The 15,212-nt window shown below is 46.6% G+C and overlaps 1 protein-coding gene across 4 annotated transcripts in view; it reads right to left on the bottom strand.

Annotated features, from left to right (window-relative positions):
* Positions 1 to 352: 352 nt before the first annotated feature.
* The window catches only part of bahcc1b (BAH domain and coiled-coil containing 1b), a 63,745-nt gene continuing 48,885 nt past the window's right edge, over positions 353 to 15,212 (bottom strand). For 3 of the 4 annotated variants that reach the window (XM_039788396.1, XM_039788395.1, XM_039788398.1), the window contains 14 exons: positions 12,368 to 12,446; positions 12,028 to 12,214; positions 11,152 to 11,319; positions 9,976 to 10,143; positions 9,263 to 9,507; positions 7,203 to 7,368; positions 6,857 to 6,974; positions 6,237 to 6,312; positions 5,994 to 6,102; positions 5,785 to 5,901; positions 5,513 to 5,650; positions 3,336 to 4,777; positions 2,187 to 2,423; positions 353 to 1,670 (listed from right to left, as the gene is read on the bottom strand). In XM_039788396.1, the coding sequence (XP_039644330.1) occupies positions 1,461 to 1,670; positions 2,187 to 2,423; positions 3,336 to 4,777; positions 5,513 to 5,650; positions 5,785 to 5,901; positions 5,994 to 6,102; positions 6,237 to 6,312; positions 6,857 to 6,974; positions 7,203 to 7,368; positions 9,263 to 9,507; positions 9,976 to 10,143; positions 11,152 to 11,319; positions 12,028 to 12,214; positions 12,368 to 12,446 (3,460 nt within the window). In that variant the 3' untranslated portion in view covers positions 353 to 1,460. The remainder of the gene's footprint in view (positions 1,671 to 2,186; positions 2,424 to 3,335; positions 4,778 to 5,512; positions 5,651 to 5,784; positions 5,902 to 5,993; positions 6,103 to 6,236; positions 6,313 to 6,856; positions 6,975 to 7,202; positions 7,369 to 9,262; positions 9,508 to 9,975; positions 10,144 to 11,151; positions 11,320 to 12,027; positions 12,215 to 12,367; positions 12,447 to 15,212) is intronic. The other variant, XM_039788397.1, reaches the window with a different exon arrangement.

Raw genomic sequence — 15,212 nt, 5'->3', positions numbered from 1 at the left:
GTTTCCAGTATTTGGTAAAAAAAAAAAAAAAAAAAAAAAATAAGAGCTCCAAACAGGAAATGCACATTTTAAACCCAACAGAGTAAATAAAGAGAAAAAAACTGAATTTGGACATGTTTAAAAAGAGCCTTTTTCTGATTTCCTTATAAAACATTTTCCAAACACCCTTTCTACATGTCCACCCTTTGCCTAAAGCAGGGCTTACAACCACAGTCTTCACATCAGTTGTACAGTTTGACCCCAAATCCAAACCTCCAACAATCCTGTTCAGTGCATTGAGAGAGAAGGAAACTAACCCGAGCTCCTCCCTCTGTCAGACCCCCCCCCCCCGAACCCCTCCCACACACACCCTAAAAAAATCTAAATAAAATTATCTTCTCTGCAAAAGAAAACAGCCAAAAAACAAGAAACAAATATAAATGTATACTATTTACAACATGTTATATTATACATGATGCTGTACAAAGCGCACACACACACACACACACGCACACACACACACGCACACACACAAACACACACACACCCACACTCGCACACACCCACGCACGCACATTTCAAATAAACAATCCAACTTCCTGTACATGTGTCTTTGCACATGAATAGGAGGATACGAGAGCGAGGTATTGACGTGTATGGCTTGACAGGAGAAGAAATCATTTCAGAGTGTTAGAGACGCACTGACGGTGTGTCACGACGTCGTCCCTGCTCGATGAGCGCGGGTGTGCACGTGCATGACCACACGTACAGTACAAACACACGCGCACGCTAAAGCACTATTTACTTGGAGCTCATTAAATGCCAAACAGGGTCATCGCAGCCACTCTGCAAACACGCACACACACACACGCACTTACACACAAAGTCCGAACTACAGTGTTTTTTGGTCCTGTTGGGGATCTCCCAATCACGTTGTCATCGTCAAACTACCAGTATAAGACCATTGAAAACCCCTCCAAACCAGTGTGGTTTACAGTAAGTCTCTCCTTACCATACAGTCTCTCCCGCTCTCTGAGTCTTTGTTTCAGAAAGCCAAGTCTGACACCCTCCCTCCATAGCATATCCAAGCGACTGTACTCCAAAGTGCTCATGTCCTTGGTTCCTGTTCTTTTGTTGCAGTAATCTTGTCGCGGGGACGAGATACTCTGTTATTTCAGCGACAGGGAAAGCTGTAGACTCCCGCTGCGACAAGGAGCCTCAGTCCACATCAGATAAAGAGGTTAAATCTGACATGGATCAGACTTTTCCCCAGAACAAACCAGGCTCCTCTAAGTGCCAGTGCTGTTGGGCCTTATCCAGTGGGCTAGCTCCTTCTCTTACAGGGGACAGATCAATACGCGGAGCCCAAACTCTTTGTCTTGGTTCCCCTCGGTCCCCAGCTCCGTTCTGAAGGACCACCCTGGAAGCAGTCAACTCCAGAGTTCAGGTTCAATATTTGGATTTCTCTGTAGCTGGTGGTGCTAGGACACAATGGCCATGCCATCAGCGCTGATCAACTGGCCCGTGGTCGGTTCGTAGGTTCCGGCCAGGTAGAACAGGTCGTCCGCAGCGCTGCCGGGCTTACGCTCGCACATCAGGTGGTCGTACTCGGCCCTGCTGACCACCTGGCAGCGATGGGAGATGGTCTGCACGTCATTCTCATCCTCGTGGCTCGACTGATACAAGGCATTCTAGCAAAGAGACAGGAAGAATGGTTGATAAATCAGCAAGATAGTAGATTCCAGCTTAAAAATGTGGTGAGATTGTTTGATTTTTTTTGTCTCTCACTCTGCACTTCCCACACATGCCGTATTTGTCATGTCTTTAAGCGTGGGTTTTTTTCATGATGACGTTGAGTTTCTGCAAATGGTGATCTTTTACGTTTGCTCAGCCACGGTGGATGTTGCTGCTCATACTAACAAGCCAGCTCCTTCTCTATTTATTCCAAACAAACCACTATTGCTGTTGCCAGAAACGCAAAATGCATGACTTCCTGTGCGGCAGAGATTATTTCCTGGGAAAGACCCACCTCGAACCGCGAATGGTAACAGTTTTCATGAATTAAGTGGATGTTCAACCATTCATATCAGATGGGAACAGGGAACAAAAAGAAGCAAAGAGGTAATATATGTATATGAAAATGTCACGGACTGTAACTTTGACCATTCCCTGTTTTAGAAATTGTACTTGCACTGCCTGGCCTTTACCTTGCCGTCGCGGTGTCGCCTCCCCAGGCGAGTCTCCTCCGGGTGGTAGAACCACTTGACCCTGACCACCATGCTGGAGCTCCACGACTCCCAGAGGCTCTCCACTCTGCCCACGTAGGGCAGCTGGGGCCGGCCAGGTGACAGGAACACAGCACAGTCGCCGACATGCACCGTCTCCTTGCCCCTCACGATGGCCTTGTAGAAAAGCTTGCGGGCTTTACCCTTCAGACCTCTCCTCTGTCGGGGAAGGAGAATAAAAATAGTCAGTCTATTTATTCAGTGTGGAGGGTTTTTTTCCCCACCAGCCTCATTTCAGAAATCAAATAAGATCAGTCAACTGTACCAAAGATTTAATATGTCTTTCCAAGCCAAAACATCATACCTGACACCAATCATAACAAACTGATGCTATTGAGATACAGGAGTATGTTTCCCAGCACACCAAAAACTCACTCTTAACCTAAAGGCAATAGTACTGAAAATCATGTAGACATTATGATCACAGTAACCATAACATGGGTAGCACACCTTTATTTCTGCTCCATATTTTCATTTGTTGGGGCATGTGCACACCTTTAGCTTCTTCTTAAGCTGCACATCTCAGTCGACAGATGCCGCAAAATGTTTACAAAGCAAACAGCGCGGCAGAACGGAAGCTGAGAGTGGCAGCGGTTCCTCAAACTGTTTTGTTCTGTTATCATCTGGATCGTGACTTAATAGCTGGGATAACAAATTCAGAGAGTAAGCCTCATAGTGTTGCCAATATGTACAGAGATTGAGGCAGAATAAGCACTGCCAAGAGCGATCATATTTAAACATCGCATTTACTGTATGTGATCAAGGTGTGACACGGCAGAAACTGCAACAACAATCAGTAACCTACTTAAGTTGTGAGGTGAGGTATAGGTTACTGATACCCAAGACAAGAGTTCTGAAACAGCCTAACCAAGATAATAACGTGTGATTATGAGAAAACATTGTGTTTCAGTGGAATGGGATTTAGTTACAAGAAATCGCAGACGCTCTCAAGTTCTGCAGTACAGTGACGAGAATATTTACACACAAAAAAGATCTTTGTAAAACATCAAACTCTTCAACATCTTGGATACGGAAAAAGAACATATTAAAATGCAACCCAAAGTGTCCTACCTGTGTGGGGTTGCCGGACCATTTCCAGAGCTGGCGTCCAGGCAGAAGGGGAGCCATGTTAGGCAGAGTCTCAGGGGAAGACATCCGCTGCCTCTTAGCTGTTGTCGGGTCCTTGGAGCCAGGTTTGGGCTGCTGGCTCACAGGACTGCTTTGCCTATGATGGTGGCTGCTCGAAATTCCTTCTTTCCTCTTTAGCTGGTTCTTAGCTGTGCTACTGTTACCCACCATCCCTCCTTTTGACATGAACTCCTTCCTGTCTTCTGTTCTGTCGGCCCTCACTTTTGACCCCTGGGCGGCCATGCTGATTTTGGCCACGTAGCCGTGAGCCGGGGCCGGGGCCGAGGGAGAGGAGCTGGAGGCGGTAGGGTCCGGGCTCAGGAGGTCGGAGGTCATGTTCTGCCTGTGCTTGTGTTTGTCCTGCTGGAGCAGTGCGCGGCGCAGCAGCACGGAGGAGGTCTCTTCGTCGGAGGAGTAGGAGGAGTCGTTGTCTGAGGAGCAGAGGGACGAGGAGGAGATGGAACCGGAGGAGGAAGAGGAGGAGGAAGATGAGGAAAAGCAGGCGGAGAGACGGGAGAGAAAACGCCCGCTGCGGTGGGACGTCTCTGCTGCACTTCTTCTAGGTGCTTCAGCATCCTGACCATCATCCTCATCCAGCTCAGAGTAAGAGCTGGGGCAGTCACTCGGGTAGTCCAAACTGTAATCCCCACCTTGGACTCCAAGACCTGCAGACTGAAGGTCATTTCTCAGAGGTGGGCTGCCTTTTACAATAGGCTCAGGACGGACCCCAGCGCCATCTCTTTCCCCTCCTCCCTTATTGCCATCCTTCACCAGCAGGGCGGGGTGGATGTATCGCAGTGGTGCTCCTGCTGAGGTGAGACTCTTGCCTCCCTTTCCTCCACTGCCCCCGAGTCGAAGCAGGGCCTTGCCGTTCTTTGTTTTGGGAGATGTCACTCCTTCGTGGTCAAGCTTCACCAGGAACTGTTTCCTGTCGCGGTCGCTCACTGGCTTCCGGCTTCCAGCTGCCATTGCCATGGTGACAGCTGAGGAGCAAGCAGAGGACGAGGACTCCCGGACCCCAGTGGAAGCTACTGTGGCGCCCGGTCGCCCAGCTCCAGAGCTTGCACCGCTTCTAAAAGTAGAGAAGCTGTTGGCGATGCTACTGAATGAGTCGCCTTCAAAAGGGGAGCCAAAGATGCCTTTGAAAGGCATTGGGGGTGCGAGAAGGTGGGAGGTGGGCCGATGAAACAGCCCCAAGTCTCGCTCTCGAATCCTCCTCTGGGTCTTACGAGACATCCCATTGAAGAGGAAGAAGTCAACTGGCGGTCTCTTCCTGGGCGCGGACCAGTTCAACAAGGAAGCGTTACCTTTGGTTACAGTGTCTGTTACTGATGTTGACATGCTGGCAGTCTTAGGCACTGAATGGACTTTCTTCGGTCTGCCAACTGAAAAAAAGGAGCCGGCAACAGAGAGGAGTTATAATCAATATAAACCGACAGGTCTTATAAGCAGACTGAGATAATTGTGGAACTAAGAGCTTTGGAGAAACTTAATATCTTTATCTCTTTGATCTCCACTGAGCCAGGTAAATTTCGACATATCCATTACACAAACTACAAAACACCTGGCAAACCTGTTTGTCTATGCAGCTTTATTGTCAACCGCAGTTTGTGATGAGTTACATGTATGTTGCTTAACTACACAAAACGCACTGATGACACCTCGTAAAAGCATGATTAATGTGGTCATGTGGAGTTGAAATGATAGGCGGCAAACGAGGAATCTCAATTAACGAGTCTTTCAGTTTATAAACCTCCACTCGGTGCTGTCCTCTGACTCGGAGGCATCTGATAAGTGGTTGACAGTTGGAACTGTAAATGAGGCCTTGTTTGGGGAATTTTAGTATGGCCTGAAGGGCTGTGAGTCTGTGAGCGCATTCACTAGTTAGACCGGTACTTCTCAGGACACATATATTAAAGCTTTGTTGTCTGAGTTGATTCCGCAGACTGTCTGATGAAATAGATATCCAGTCTTTCCTACACATATTAAACTAAAGACTTTGTAACGTTGATTAAAAAGGACCTTCTAAATGGGCAAATCTTTACACAAGGTTTATGTGTTTGTTGAAGGAGTAACAAAACATTACAAGGATAGAGGATGTGTGTTCCCTTCTCCTTCACCTGGTCTTTTCTCTTGGGGCCTCCCTGCAGGCTCCTCATTGGCTGGTTTCTCTGTGGGTGCGTCTTTCCTCTCGTGGGTGGAGCTTCGCCAGCCACGGTGACCAGATGAGATCAGAAGTGCTGGAGAGGGTTCCGCACCTGACAGAGAAGAATTGTTAAATGGGGAGTTTATTTCTTTCATTCACTCTGTTTTTTTTTTCCATTCTTTCTTTCTTTCTTTCTTTCTTTCTTTCTTTCTTTCTTTCCATCCTGCTTTTTAAAGCCACACTCACAGCAGATTTGGTATCCCGGGGGCAGAAGCCTGATGTTTGCGAGGGAGATCCTTCCTCTGTCTCCATCATCAAACTCCACCATGACGCTACCCTCCTTCTCCTCCTCACTTGGACCTCCTAGAGCACAACACATAGGACGGTGGACATGAGTTGCTGGGAAGGCACCAGTGTATGTTCGCGGAGTGAGGTTGTCGGTGCATCTCGCTCACCTCGATGGACGTATCCGGGGTAAAGACAGCGAGAGCGCTCGCTCCAGTAGGCGCACACTCGGGTCCCTGCAGTCAGGATGGCCTCGCTCTGGGGCCGCACATCTAACACCTGGAGAAAAAAATAAATAATCGCAAAATGATCTGTATAGCGCGTGTGGAGTTTTTAGTTAAAGCTACCCAGCACCGCACAACTACCCACAAAATGTAATAGATGCAAAAGTAAGCTTTTAGATGGACACTTACAGCTTCCTGTAGTAGTTGCTCCAGCGAGTAGATCCGGGGGCGATTTCCTCGTTCCCCTTCGATGACAACACTGAATCTAAGAGGAAAAAAAAAGGAAAGTGAAAAGAATGGAAAATAAAATTCCTCAAGAACCAAACTTTTCTCTTTTTTCTATTTTCTTATTATTTAATTTTCGCTGCTAGATTTTAAGGTTGTCTTTTTCAAAATAGGGCTCTTGTCATGAGTGTTCCAATTTGTTTCCCCCCTGGCAGCTGTGTTGGCGGCCACTGGTGTGTGTCTTGACTTTGTAGTTGTCTAGACTTCTTGTTTGTCAAGATTCACACAGCTGTCATGCATTTACCTAGCGCTTAGCTAAGGTTTCAACTCTTTTGTTAATCTCTTGCTGCAATATGTCTTTTTAGTACTTAACTCCAGGGTTTCCCCCAGGAAATCGTTAAGCCGAGGTGGTTATCCACCCAGATTTGGATGCTTCTCGTAGTGGGATCAATAGATGACGGAATAAACAATGGTCATACATTTGCAGTTGCCGTGAGAAATAGTCACTCTGGTGATTCCCCTGATTTGTTTTTAGATGAGGTGGTTTGTATCTGTGGTGAGACCGCTGGGAAGCAGGGCCTTACATGTCAGGCAGGTCCAGAGTTTGGACGCAGGCAGCGTACAGCAGCTCATCCTCCTTGGAAATCAGGATCTTCAGGCCGTCCACCAACATCTCTTTACTCAACACACAGTTTGGCAGGGCTGCGGAGGGAGGGCGTGGTAGAAAGATGGATGGATGGAGAAGATAAAGTGTGAGATATACATCATTTGGGAGTGTGATGAATAATTGCTATGTGGCGTGAAAAAGAAGGGACAAAAAGGCAAAGAGGTGTGTATGCATGTGTGAAATGGCTTTTAAAGCATTCACCACGTGTGTGTGTGTGTGTGTGTGAGTGCAATTATATATGATGTGTCACTGTTTATGCCTACCAGGTATTCTGCAAGGCATGTTGGGAGGGAGATGAATCAACTTTAACTCCTCCTCCTCTTCCTCTTCCTCCTCCTCGCCCTCGGAGAAGCTGCTTTCCTCATCCAATCGAAAGCCGTCGTCGGCTGCAAAGCTCTGCAGGAGCCGGCTCACTGCGCGGCCCTTGGCCTAGACAGGAAACAGGATGTGACATCAGTGGACAGAAAACAGGATATGGTAGCATTCATGCCTTCATTATATGCCGAAATTAATCTAAAGTAAACAGGATCTGCAGGTAAAGAAATTAAGTATTTTCCAGTCTGATGTGGTGAATTCATCAGTGAAAAGCAACCACAGGCAGCAACGGCTCTTGTAATGTGATGCTTTAATGAAGCCGAAAGGATTTTCTTTTTCTCACTTGCCACCGTTCACTCAAAGGTCAGGTCAGAGTCAGTAATAACTGCAGCGCTTCAACTGGTAGGACTTCAGTTTATTGCTCAAGGACACTTCAGCAAGATGGACGCATGCTAATATAGAAGCTTGAACCCTAATTTGCTTTCTCACCAACGCACGCACACACACACACACACACACACGCACACACACACACACAATCTCCAGACCAGTTTTGGCTAGTCTGAGACTGATGATGGAAAGTCAGCTCATCCAACAGGTTTCTGCTTGTATTTAAGCTTTCAAAAGAAAATAGCATAATATGCAATGCAAGAGAGATGGTGTGTTATGTGTGTGTGTGTGTATGTGTGTGTGTGTGTGTGTGTGTGTTGTCTCTTGGAGTTTTCCACATCAGGAGACCATATATTTTAGTGACAGAGGTTTCGTCACCAGAGGGCATGGGTGATTATTTCTCTTTTGTGCTGCTGGTGGTGGTGGTTGTGCGTGTGTGTGTGTGTGTGTGTGTGTGTGTGTGTGTGTGTGCGCAGGCATGCATGGGTGTGTGTAGGGTTATGGCCAATGATTATCTTTATACTTCACTGTTTGGTTTGGAGTTATGTGTTTTTGGACATTCCCTCACAATGAGTCAAAGACTAAGGCAACCTCGGGGCATCTCTCATTAAAATTAACACGGGTGTCTCTGCAACAGCTGCCTGCACGAATACAGGCCAGTGGTGTGTTAACACAGCAGACAGGTATGCAAACACACACCTATCACAAGAGCAAATAGTATAGTTGATAAAGTGACTGATTTACAGCTGATGCTAAGCATTACCCTGAGTCAAAGTTATTGGTAGGTTAGTTATAATCAACCTTCCTGGCAGGGTGCGGCTCACTTCAACAAAAAAAAGGAGTGAACTTGAGGCGAGGACTTTCCTGAAAAATCCTCCTTGCTTCTCTTTTTCTCAGCCTTTATTTGCATGCACCAGAAGGCCTAAGGGAGTGGAGGACCTTCTCTGAGTCACCTTTTTTCTTCTCACACTCCCAGTCTATCTGAACTTCACCTAACCCATCTTGACCACCGTCAGGTTCGTTACACAAAAAACAGCATATCCCTTTTTGCTCACTAACTCATTTCAAGAGTAATTTCTGTGACAGCAGTAATTTATCGTTATACTCATTATATAACCTGTCTGTCACACCTCTAAAATTGGCAATTGCATCTCACCTTTCCCCTCTCAGTTCTCTTTTCCCATGACCGTCTGTGTGAATAATCAGGGGGAACAAAATACCAGCATGCCCACAGCTTCTGTCCCCCTTAAATGGATGTGGTAGAAGAACATTTACATATTAGATATAAACTCCAAATGTTGTTGATTGTCCTTATAATTTAGCTCCAATTGACAGAATATGTTCTGTGCATGTTTTTATAACCTAAAAGTGCAATTTTCCCACTGTAACTCCATGCTGTAAAGTTCCCCTGATCATTTACACAGAAGTGCGCAGATGAAGCAGCTGAGGAGAGAAATCCAAGATGCAAAGTTTTGAGGGTGTAAAGGTGTCAGAGCAGTGTCATAAATCTCTGCTGTCAGGGAGTAATTTACTCAGTTGAATACTTGTCACTGGCAAAAGTAAAATATTGCTGTGTCAAAGTAAGGTTACAAGTCACCACCCAACCACTGGTCCACACCTTTCCCAGAAGGCCCTGCCCCGATGAGCTCTTCCTCACGGCTTCCTTGCTGGCCCTGTTTGCCTCTGTCAGAGCTCCATGGTTCCCCAGGCCGTCCCCAAAGCTGCAGCCCACTGACGACGCACCCCAGCTGGGCAGAGGCGCTCTTTTGGTCCCCTGGTGGTCTGAACGTCCCCTTTCTGTGTTAGGGAGGCTCGGCCTTCTAGGCAGTCTCCTCTGATCTGCACTGGGCATGCTCCCCGTGCCTGAGGGTGAAGGGGACATCACTAGAAATTAGTGCTGGTTGCTAAAATGTCAATATCTATCTAATATTAGATTAGATATAGTCAAAGATGTTGTTTACTAGGAGGTAAGGGAAGAAGGTTTTTCTGGTCTTGGAGGCCACATAACACATCTGACACAAATCTCTGATCACATTAGATTGTTCTAGATGAAGTAATGAACAAAGACTTCCCGTAATTGCTTGGCCATCATATCAATCATCACTAACATGATTTTTCTCTTCTTTTTGGCCCTATTTTAGAATAAAGCTCGTTGATTGGGTGAAATCTGAAATCAACCTTGTTTTTAGCTGAATCGCCATACATTTCCAAGTTTATCCTTTTAGATTTTTTTACTTTTCAAAACCAAAACCGGACAAAGATTTCTCTAAACCCTAAGAAAATCATGTTATATGCTTCACTTCAAATCAAAAAGTGAAAGTCAGGTCTCACCGGGAGGCCCTAGTGTCTTACTCCTGGCTTTCTGGTTTGCTTGGAGCTTGGAGGACTGCGATGAAAAAGGCACAATCCCGGCAGGGTTTGCAGGAGCTTCTTTAGAGGATGAGCTAATCTTGATGTCACCGGCTCCACCTTCGCTCTCGTAGCTGCCGTCCTCCTCCTCTGTGGAATCACAACATCAATATGATCAGCCAGGGAGCTTCGAGTGATCTAAATGTAAGCACTGCATTGACAGCAAGCTTTCGATATTCCTCTAGCATCTATAGTTCAGTTCAGAAGCCTGTGGCTTAACGCACGCAATTACAAAAGTCACATGAGATGAAATTTCGCCGTTGATTGATGGTGAATGTTTGATCAAACTTTTCTCGGAGGGTTTTTAGGTGGGATGTTTTGTCACATATTAACTCCCAGCTGCACTAACCGCTAACTAATGCGCAGCTTGTTCCTTAACTGCGGTGACGGGAAGCAAATGTTGACACACACACACACACACACACACACACACACACATATGCAGCGCACACACAAACTGGGACACACACAGATTGTTACATTGGCAGCTGTGTGTGTCGCTGACTGCGGGGGTCGTGTCGGGTGTCGACACATCTCTGACACACTTGTCACTTACATGGCGTTCTCGTCAACACTTTGCCTCGGTCACACACAAACGCACTCGCACAAACATTCAACAACTACGTCTCTTTGCCATCGAGGCCACAAGGTCAGTCGGATTCTGGCGTTTTCCTTAAGTTTTGTTCTCTCCTGTGAGGCATTTGTTTAAAAGTCCCAAAGAGTGTGATTGTTTCTCCTCAACTCAAGCCTCCGAGGAGGGTATTTTCACGAGGTTGGGGAGGTGAGGACTAGAGGGTAAGACCGGGGGTGTGAGATTCTGAACGGGGCCAGGGTGAGCTCACGTTACCGTATAGCATTGAGGGCAGGGGTGGCTGTGTTGCATGCCTGTGGCAAGTCGTTAACGGTTTTAACGGAGTGACAGACGAGCTGTGAAGTGAGAGGAGGGCCCCTTGATGACGGCAGACATCTCACTCTCAGACGCTTCACATGTGCACGCGCGCACACACACACACGAAAAAAATCTTACAATGTCTGCTTGGTGTTCTTCAGCACTGTTTCTGACTCATACTTGTGTGTGTGACCTGTACTGTAACTCACCGTGCTCTGAGCTCTCGCTGTCACTCCTCTCTTCCCTGACTTCCCGTTTCTCGAAGATCCGGTCGTTCTTGTAGTGTGCTCTGTTTGTGCTGACGCCCATTAGTGCTTTGGGCTTTCGACCCCTCTTCCTCTTCATAGTCTGACCCGCTGCCCAGTCCTGTTGCAGGTCTGATGGATAAACAGCAGGAGGGCGAGTTTAGTTTTAGGGTGCGACTTCATGGACAACAAGTGTCTATATGTACTGTATATACACTCACCTTAAAGATTATTATGAACACCCTACTAATGCTGTGTTTGACCCCCTTTCGCCTTCAGAACTGCCTTAATTCTTCGTGGCATTGATTCAACAAGGTGCTGGAAGCATTCTTTAGAAATGCTGGCCCTATTGAGAGGTTTGTTGTGGCTTCACAAATGCTTTGCTGCATACCTCGGTTGTAACGAGTGGTCATTTGAGTCAAAGTTGATCTTCTATCAGCTGGAATCACTCGGCCCATTCTCCTCTGACCTCTAGCATCAACAAGGCATTTTCGCCCCCCAGGACTGCAGCATACTGGATGTTTTTCCTTTTTCAGACCCTTCTTTGTAAACCCTAGAAATGGTTGTGCGTGAAAATCCCAGTAACTGAGCAGTGTGAAATACTCAGACCAGTCCGTCTGGCAACAACCACGCCACACTCAAAGTTGCTTAGACCACCTTTCTTTCCCATTCTGACATTCAGTTTGGAGTTCAGGAGATTGTCTAGACCTGGACCACACCCCTAAATGCATTGAAGCAGCTGCCAAGTGATTGGTTGATTAGATAATTGTATTAACGAGAACTCTTACAGGTGTTCCTAATAATCTTTAAGGTGAGTGTATATGCTCCCTCTGTACCCACCTTTTCTTCCTTGTCTGCAGTGACTCTTGGAGGCGCCTTCCTCACCATGGGTCCCTCTGCAGTGCAGCATGCCTGCCGACGGTGCACCACGCTGGGCCGCAGCCTTCTGCTTCAGCTGGGTCACCCGCCTGGCTAGCCTGGAGCTCAGGGTGCTGGGCCGACCTCTGTGCTTACAGCGAGCTTTCATCTGTAGACGGGTAGCGGAAAAGCTTATTATTGACTCATTTCTTTCAGCTAATTGAAATATCCAGGAAAGGGAGAAAAAAAAAACCCATTGTCAGCAGGAAGTGGTTGTCAATGTGTGTGGATGAATCAGAAGAGGCCGCAGAGAGAGACCCACCTGTGCAGAGCTGAGGCTGTTGAAGCCGTGATTGGACATTTTCTTCCTGGCTTTTTCCTCTAGTAAATTCAACCCGGCTCTGGAATCATAAAAACGCAGCAGAGACGCACTTAAATGACAATGTATCATATATAAAACAGATCACAGAATCAATCTGATCACACACTTCTTCCCTTTCAAAGCTGATTTTCTATGCCTCTCTGCTCTCCTCAATCGGGTTCATTCATTGTCTCGCTCCCTCCCCCACTCTTCCTCTCCGTCTCATAACTTTGATGCGGTAAGATACAGGCTCTGCCGACCGTCTGCGCAGTTTGACGGCAAACACAGAAATATTCAGCGGCCGTGTGAATATGAAACTCTGCTGAATCACCACATGAAAGGATAAGTATTATCTGGTGTGAAGGAGAGTGGAGAAGACATAGAGAGACAGAGGGAGGAGGGGGAGAATGGTTGAGGGGGAAGGGAAAGAGATAGAGAGAGAAAGAGAGAGAGAGAGAGAGAGAGAGAGAGAGAGAGAGAGAGAGAGAGAGAGCGATGAAGCAGTCTCGGGGGAGTCTGTCCGTTGACCGGAGCTTCAGGGCTCGATCAATAAACACTAACCTCTATTGAACACTACTCCTCCCTTCCTCTCTCTCTCTCTCTCTCTCTCTCTGTCATTCCTTCATTGTATACATGCTCTCTCACACCACAGGCAGCCAAGCACACACACTCACACACTCTCTGTTAGCAGCTGGTGTCTGAGGCAGGTGAATCCTATATTCCCACAGAGGGAAGGTTTAGCTCTCAGCATCTCCGCTCCCAGGAGGGAGGGAGAGGGAGGAGAGGAGAGGAGAGGATGAGAGGGGAGGGGAGGGGAGAGGAGAGGATCCTTCTATCTAAAAAATTATCTAAAATATCTGAAAGATCTGTCCATCTATCCAGCCAAACCACAATCCCCCCTCACCCATCCCCCCTTCCTGACTTTTTACCTTGACCCCTCTGAACTTTTAAGCACCAAAGTTCACATCATGTCACATCCTCACCAACGGTACGATTAGTGTGAATGTACATTCTGTTCACTAGAGTATGTGGCCAAAAAGGTATGTATGGTTTTTCATGGTTTGGATTATGTACGGTTAAGGGAAATCTTAATACTACAGCATTCAATGATATTTTAGACAATAGTGTACTCCCAACTTTGTGGCAACAGAACTTGGCAGGCTTGCACAGAGCCATGACCCCGACTCCATCCAACACCTTTGGGATGAATTGGAATGCTGTCTGTCAGTCAGGCCTCAAGGCATCAGAATGCTTTAAACGCAGTGCTTTTCGGATCATTGAACAGCGGCTGAAACCACCTCTCCCCCACACCTATCAGAGGCTGGAATTGCGATCTGACAATTTCTGTAACTTTCTAAAACTGACAATACGACAATCACGCCCACTTTGCACAGTGACTGGCCAGATGGGCAGAGGGGAGGAAGTAACCTTCATGTCTTTGAGTGTGCGCTGTTATCCATATTTGAACGATTATCGTGTCTTGGCCCATTCTATGGCGGCAGGCTTTTTTTTTTTATTATCTCACCTTCAAAAGTGTGGCTTTTCAGAACTGCTATAAACACTTTTGCCTTAAGATGTGGTTGGATGACACATCGTGTTTGTTTCGAGCATGCCCTGGCCTTTTCTGTCTGACAGAAGTGGCCAATCTCAGTAATGCCCCTGTGGCTGAATGGGAACAAACCCCTGCAGGCAGGTTATTGATGAAAAGCCTACCAAAAGGAATGGAGGCTGTTAATAGCAGTATATTCATTTCTGTGGTTGGAAATGACGTGTTCAACAATCACATAAAGATGCTCAGATGTCCCCATAACTTTTGGCCATTTAGTGTGCATGTGTGTACCAAGAGGGATCTGGAAACGTTACAATGCCTCTCTATCCCCCACTCTCTCGCCGTTTCATTTCAACTCACAACTCTTTAGAGAAGATGAAAGCGTAAACAAATGATACATTGCTGGTTAATAACAACAGAAATGCTGCTCAGGCACGTAGCGGCCAGCGCTACCAATTAAACAAGTTGTGCGTATGTGTGTGCGTGTGTGTCTGTGTCTGTGTGTGTGTGTTTGTGTTGTACAAGCATGTATGACTAAAGCCTTTCATTGTCACTTTCATTAGCGCTTTCTAATCATGGTAACCGTGACAAACCCTGAGTTTCTCTAATCATTTTATCAAGGCGAGGGGTGCACATGCTAACAGAGGTGGGGCAGCATGAGAAAACACATTTATCATTATGAGTGTTGAACACTGGCTGTGTGTGCATGTGTGTGTGTGTGTGTGTGTGTGTGTGAGTGTGTGTGTCTCCAGCAATGCGCTGGAACTGCTTTAGCATGAAAGTGTGTGTGTCAAAGATGTTGAATGTGTGTTTGTGTGTTGCAGCGGGTGGGGGTGGTGTTGAGTCGTTTATCACTGTAATAACTGTACATCGGGACTTTGTCCGGCTGTATTAATATATGCTTGAGGTTCACAGGGAATCAGGACATAATCAATGCAAGTGATAAATATGATTAAAAGTGATTAATGATGATTAATGAAGGTCTCATCTCCATTACCTTCTCTCATTTAAAAATCACACCCAGCTCACAACTCCCATCACATAACACATTGTGTGTGTGTGTGTGTGTGTGTGCACGTGTGTGCGAGGGTGTGTGTGTGTGCGCATGTGTGTGTGTGTGTGTGTGTGTGTGCGCATGTGTGTGCGCGAGCAGCTCCTTCCAGTGCCCAATCAAGCAAATCATCAGCTATAGAGCATTTGAATCAATTCAGCTAAAGAAGAACTTCTTGAAAATCAAGCGTGCCTTTCACTAGGAAC

The sequence above is a fragment of the Perca fluviatilis genome, chromosome 21 (genome assembly GCF_010015445.1).
Source record: "Perca fluviatilis chromosome 21, GENO_Pfluv_1.0, whole genome shotgun sequence".
Classification (NCBI taxonomy): domain Eukaryota; kingdom Metazoa; phylum Chordata; class Actinopteri; order Perciformes; family Percidae; genus Perca; species Perca fluviatilis.
This window is presented reverse-complemented; position numbering and strand designations above follow the sequence as displayed.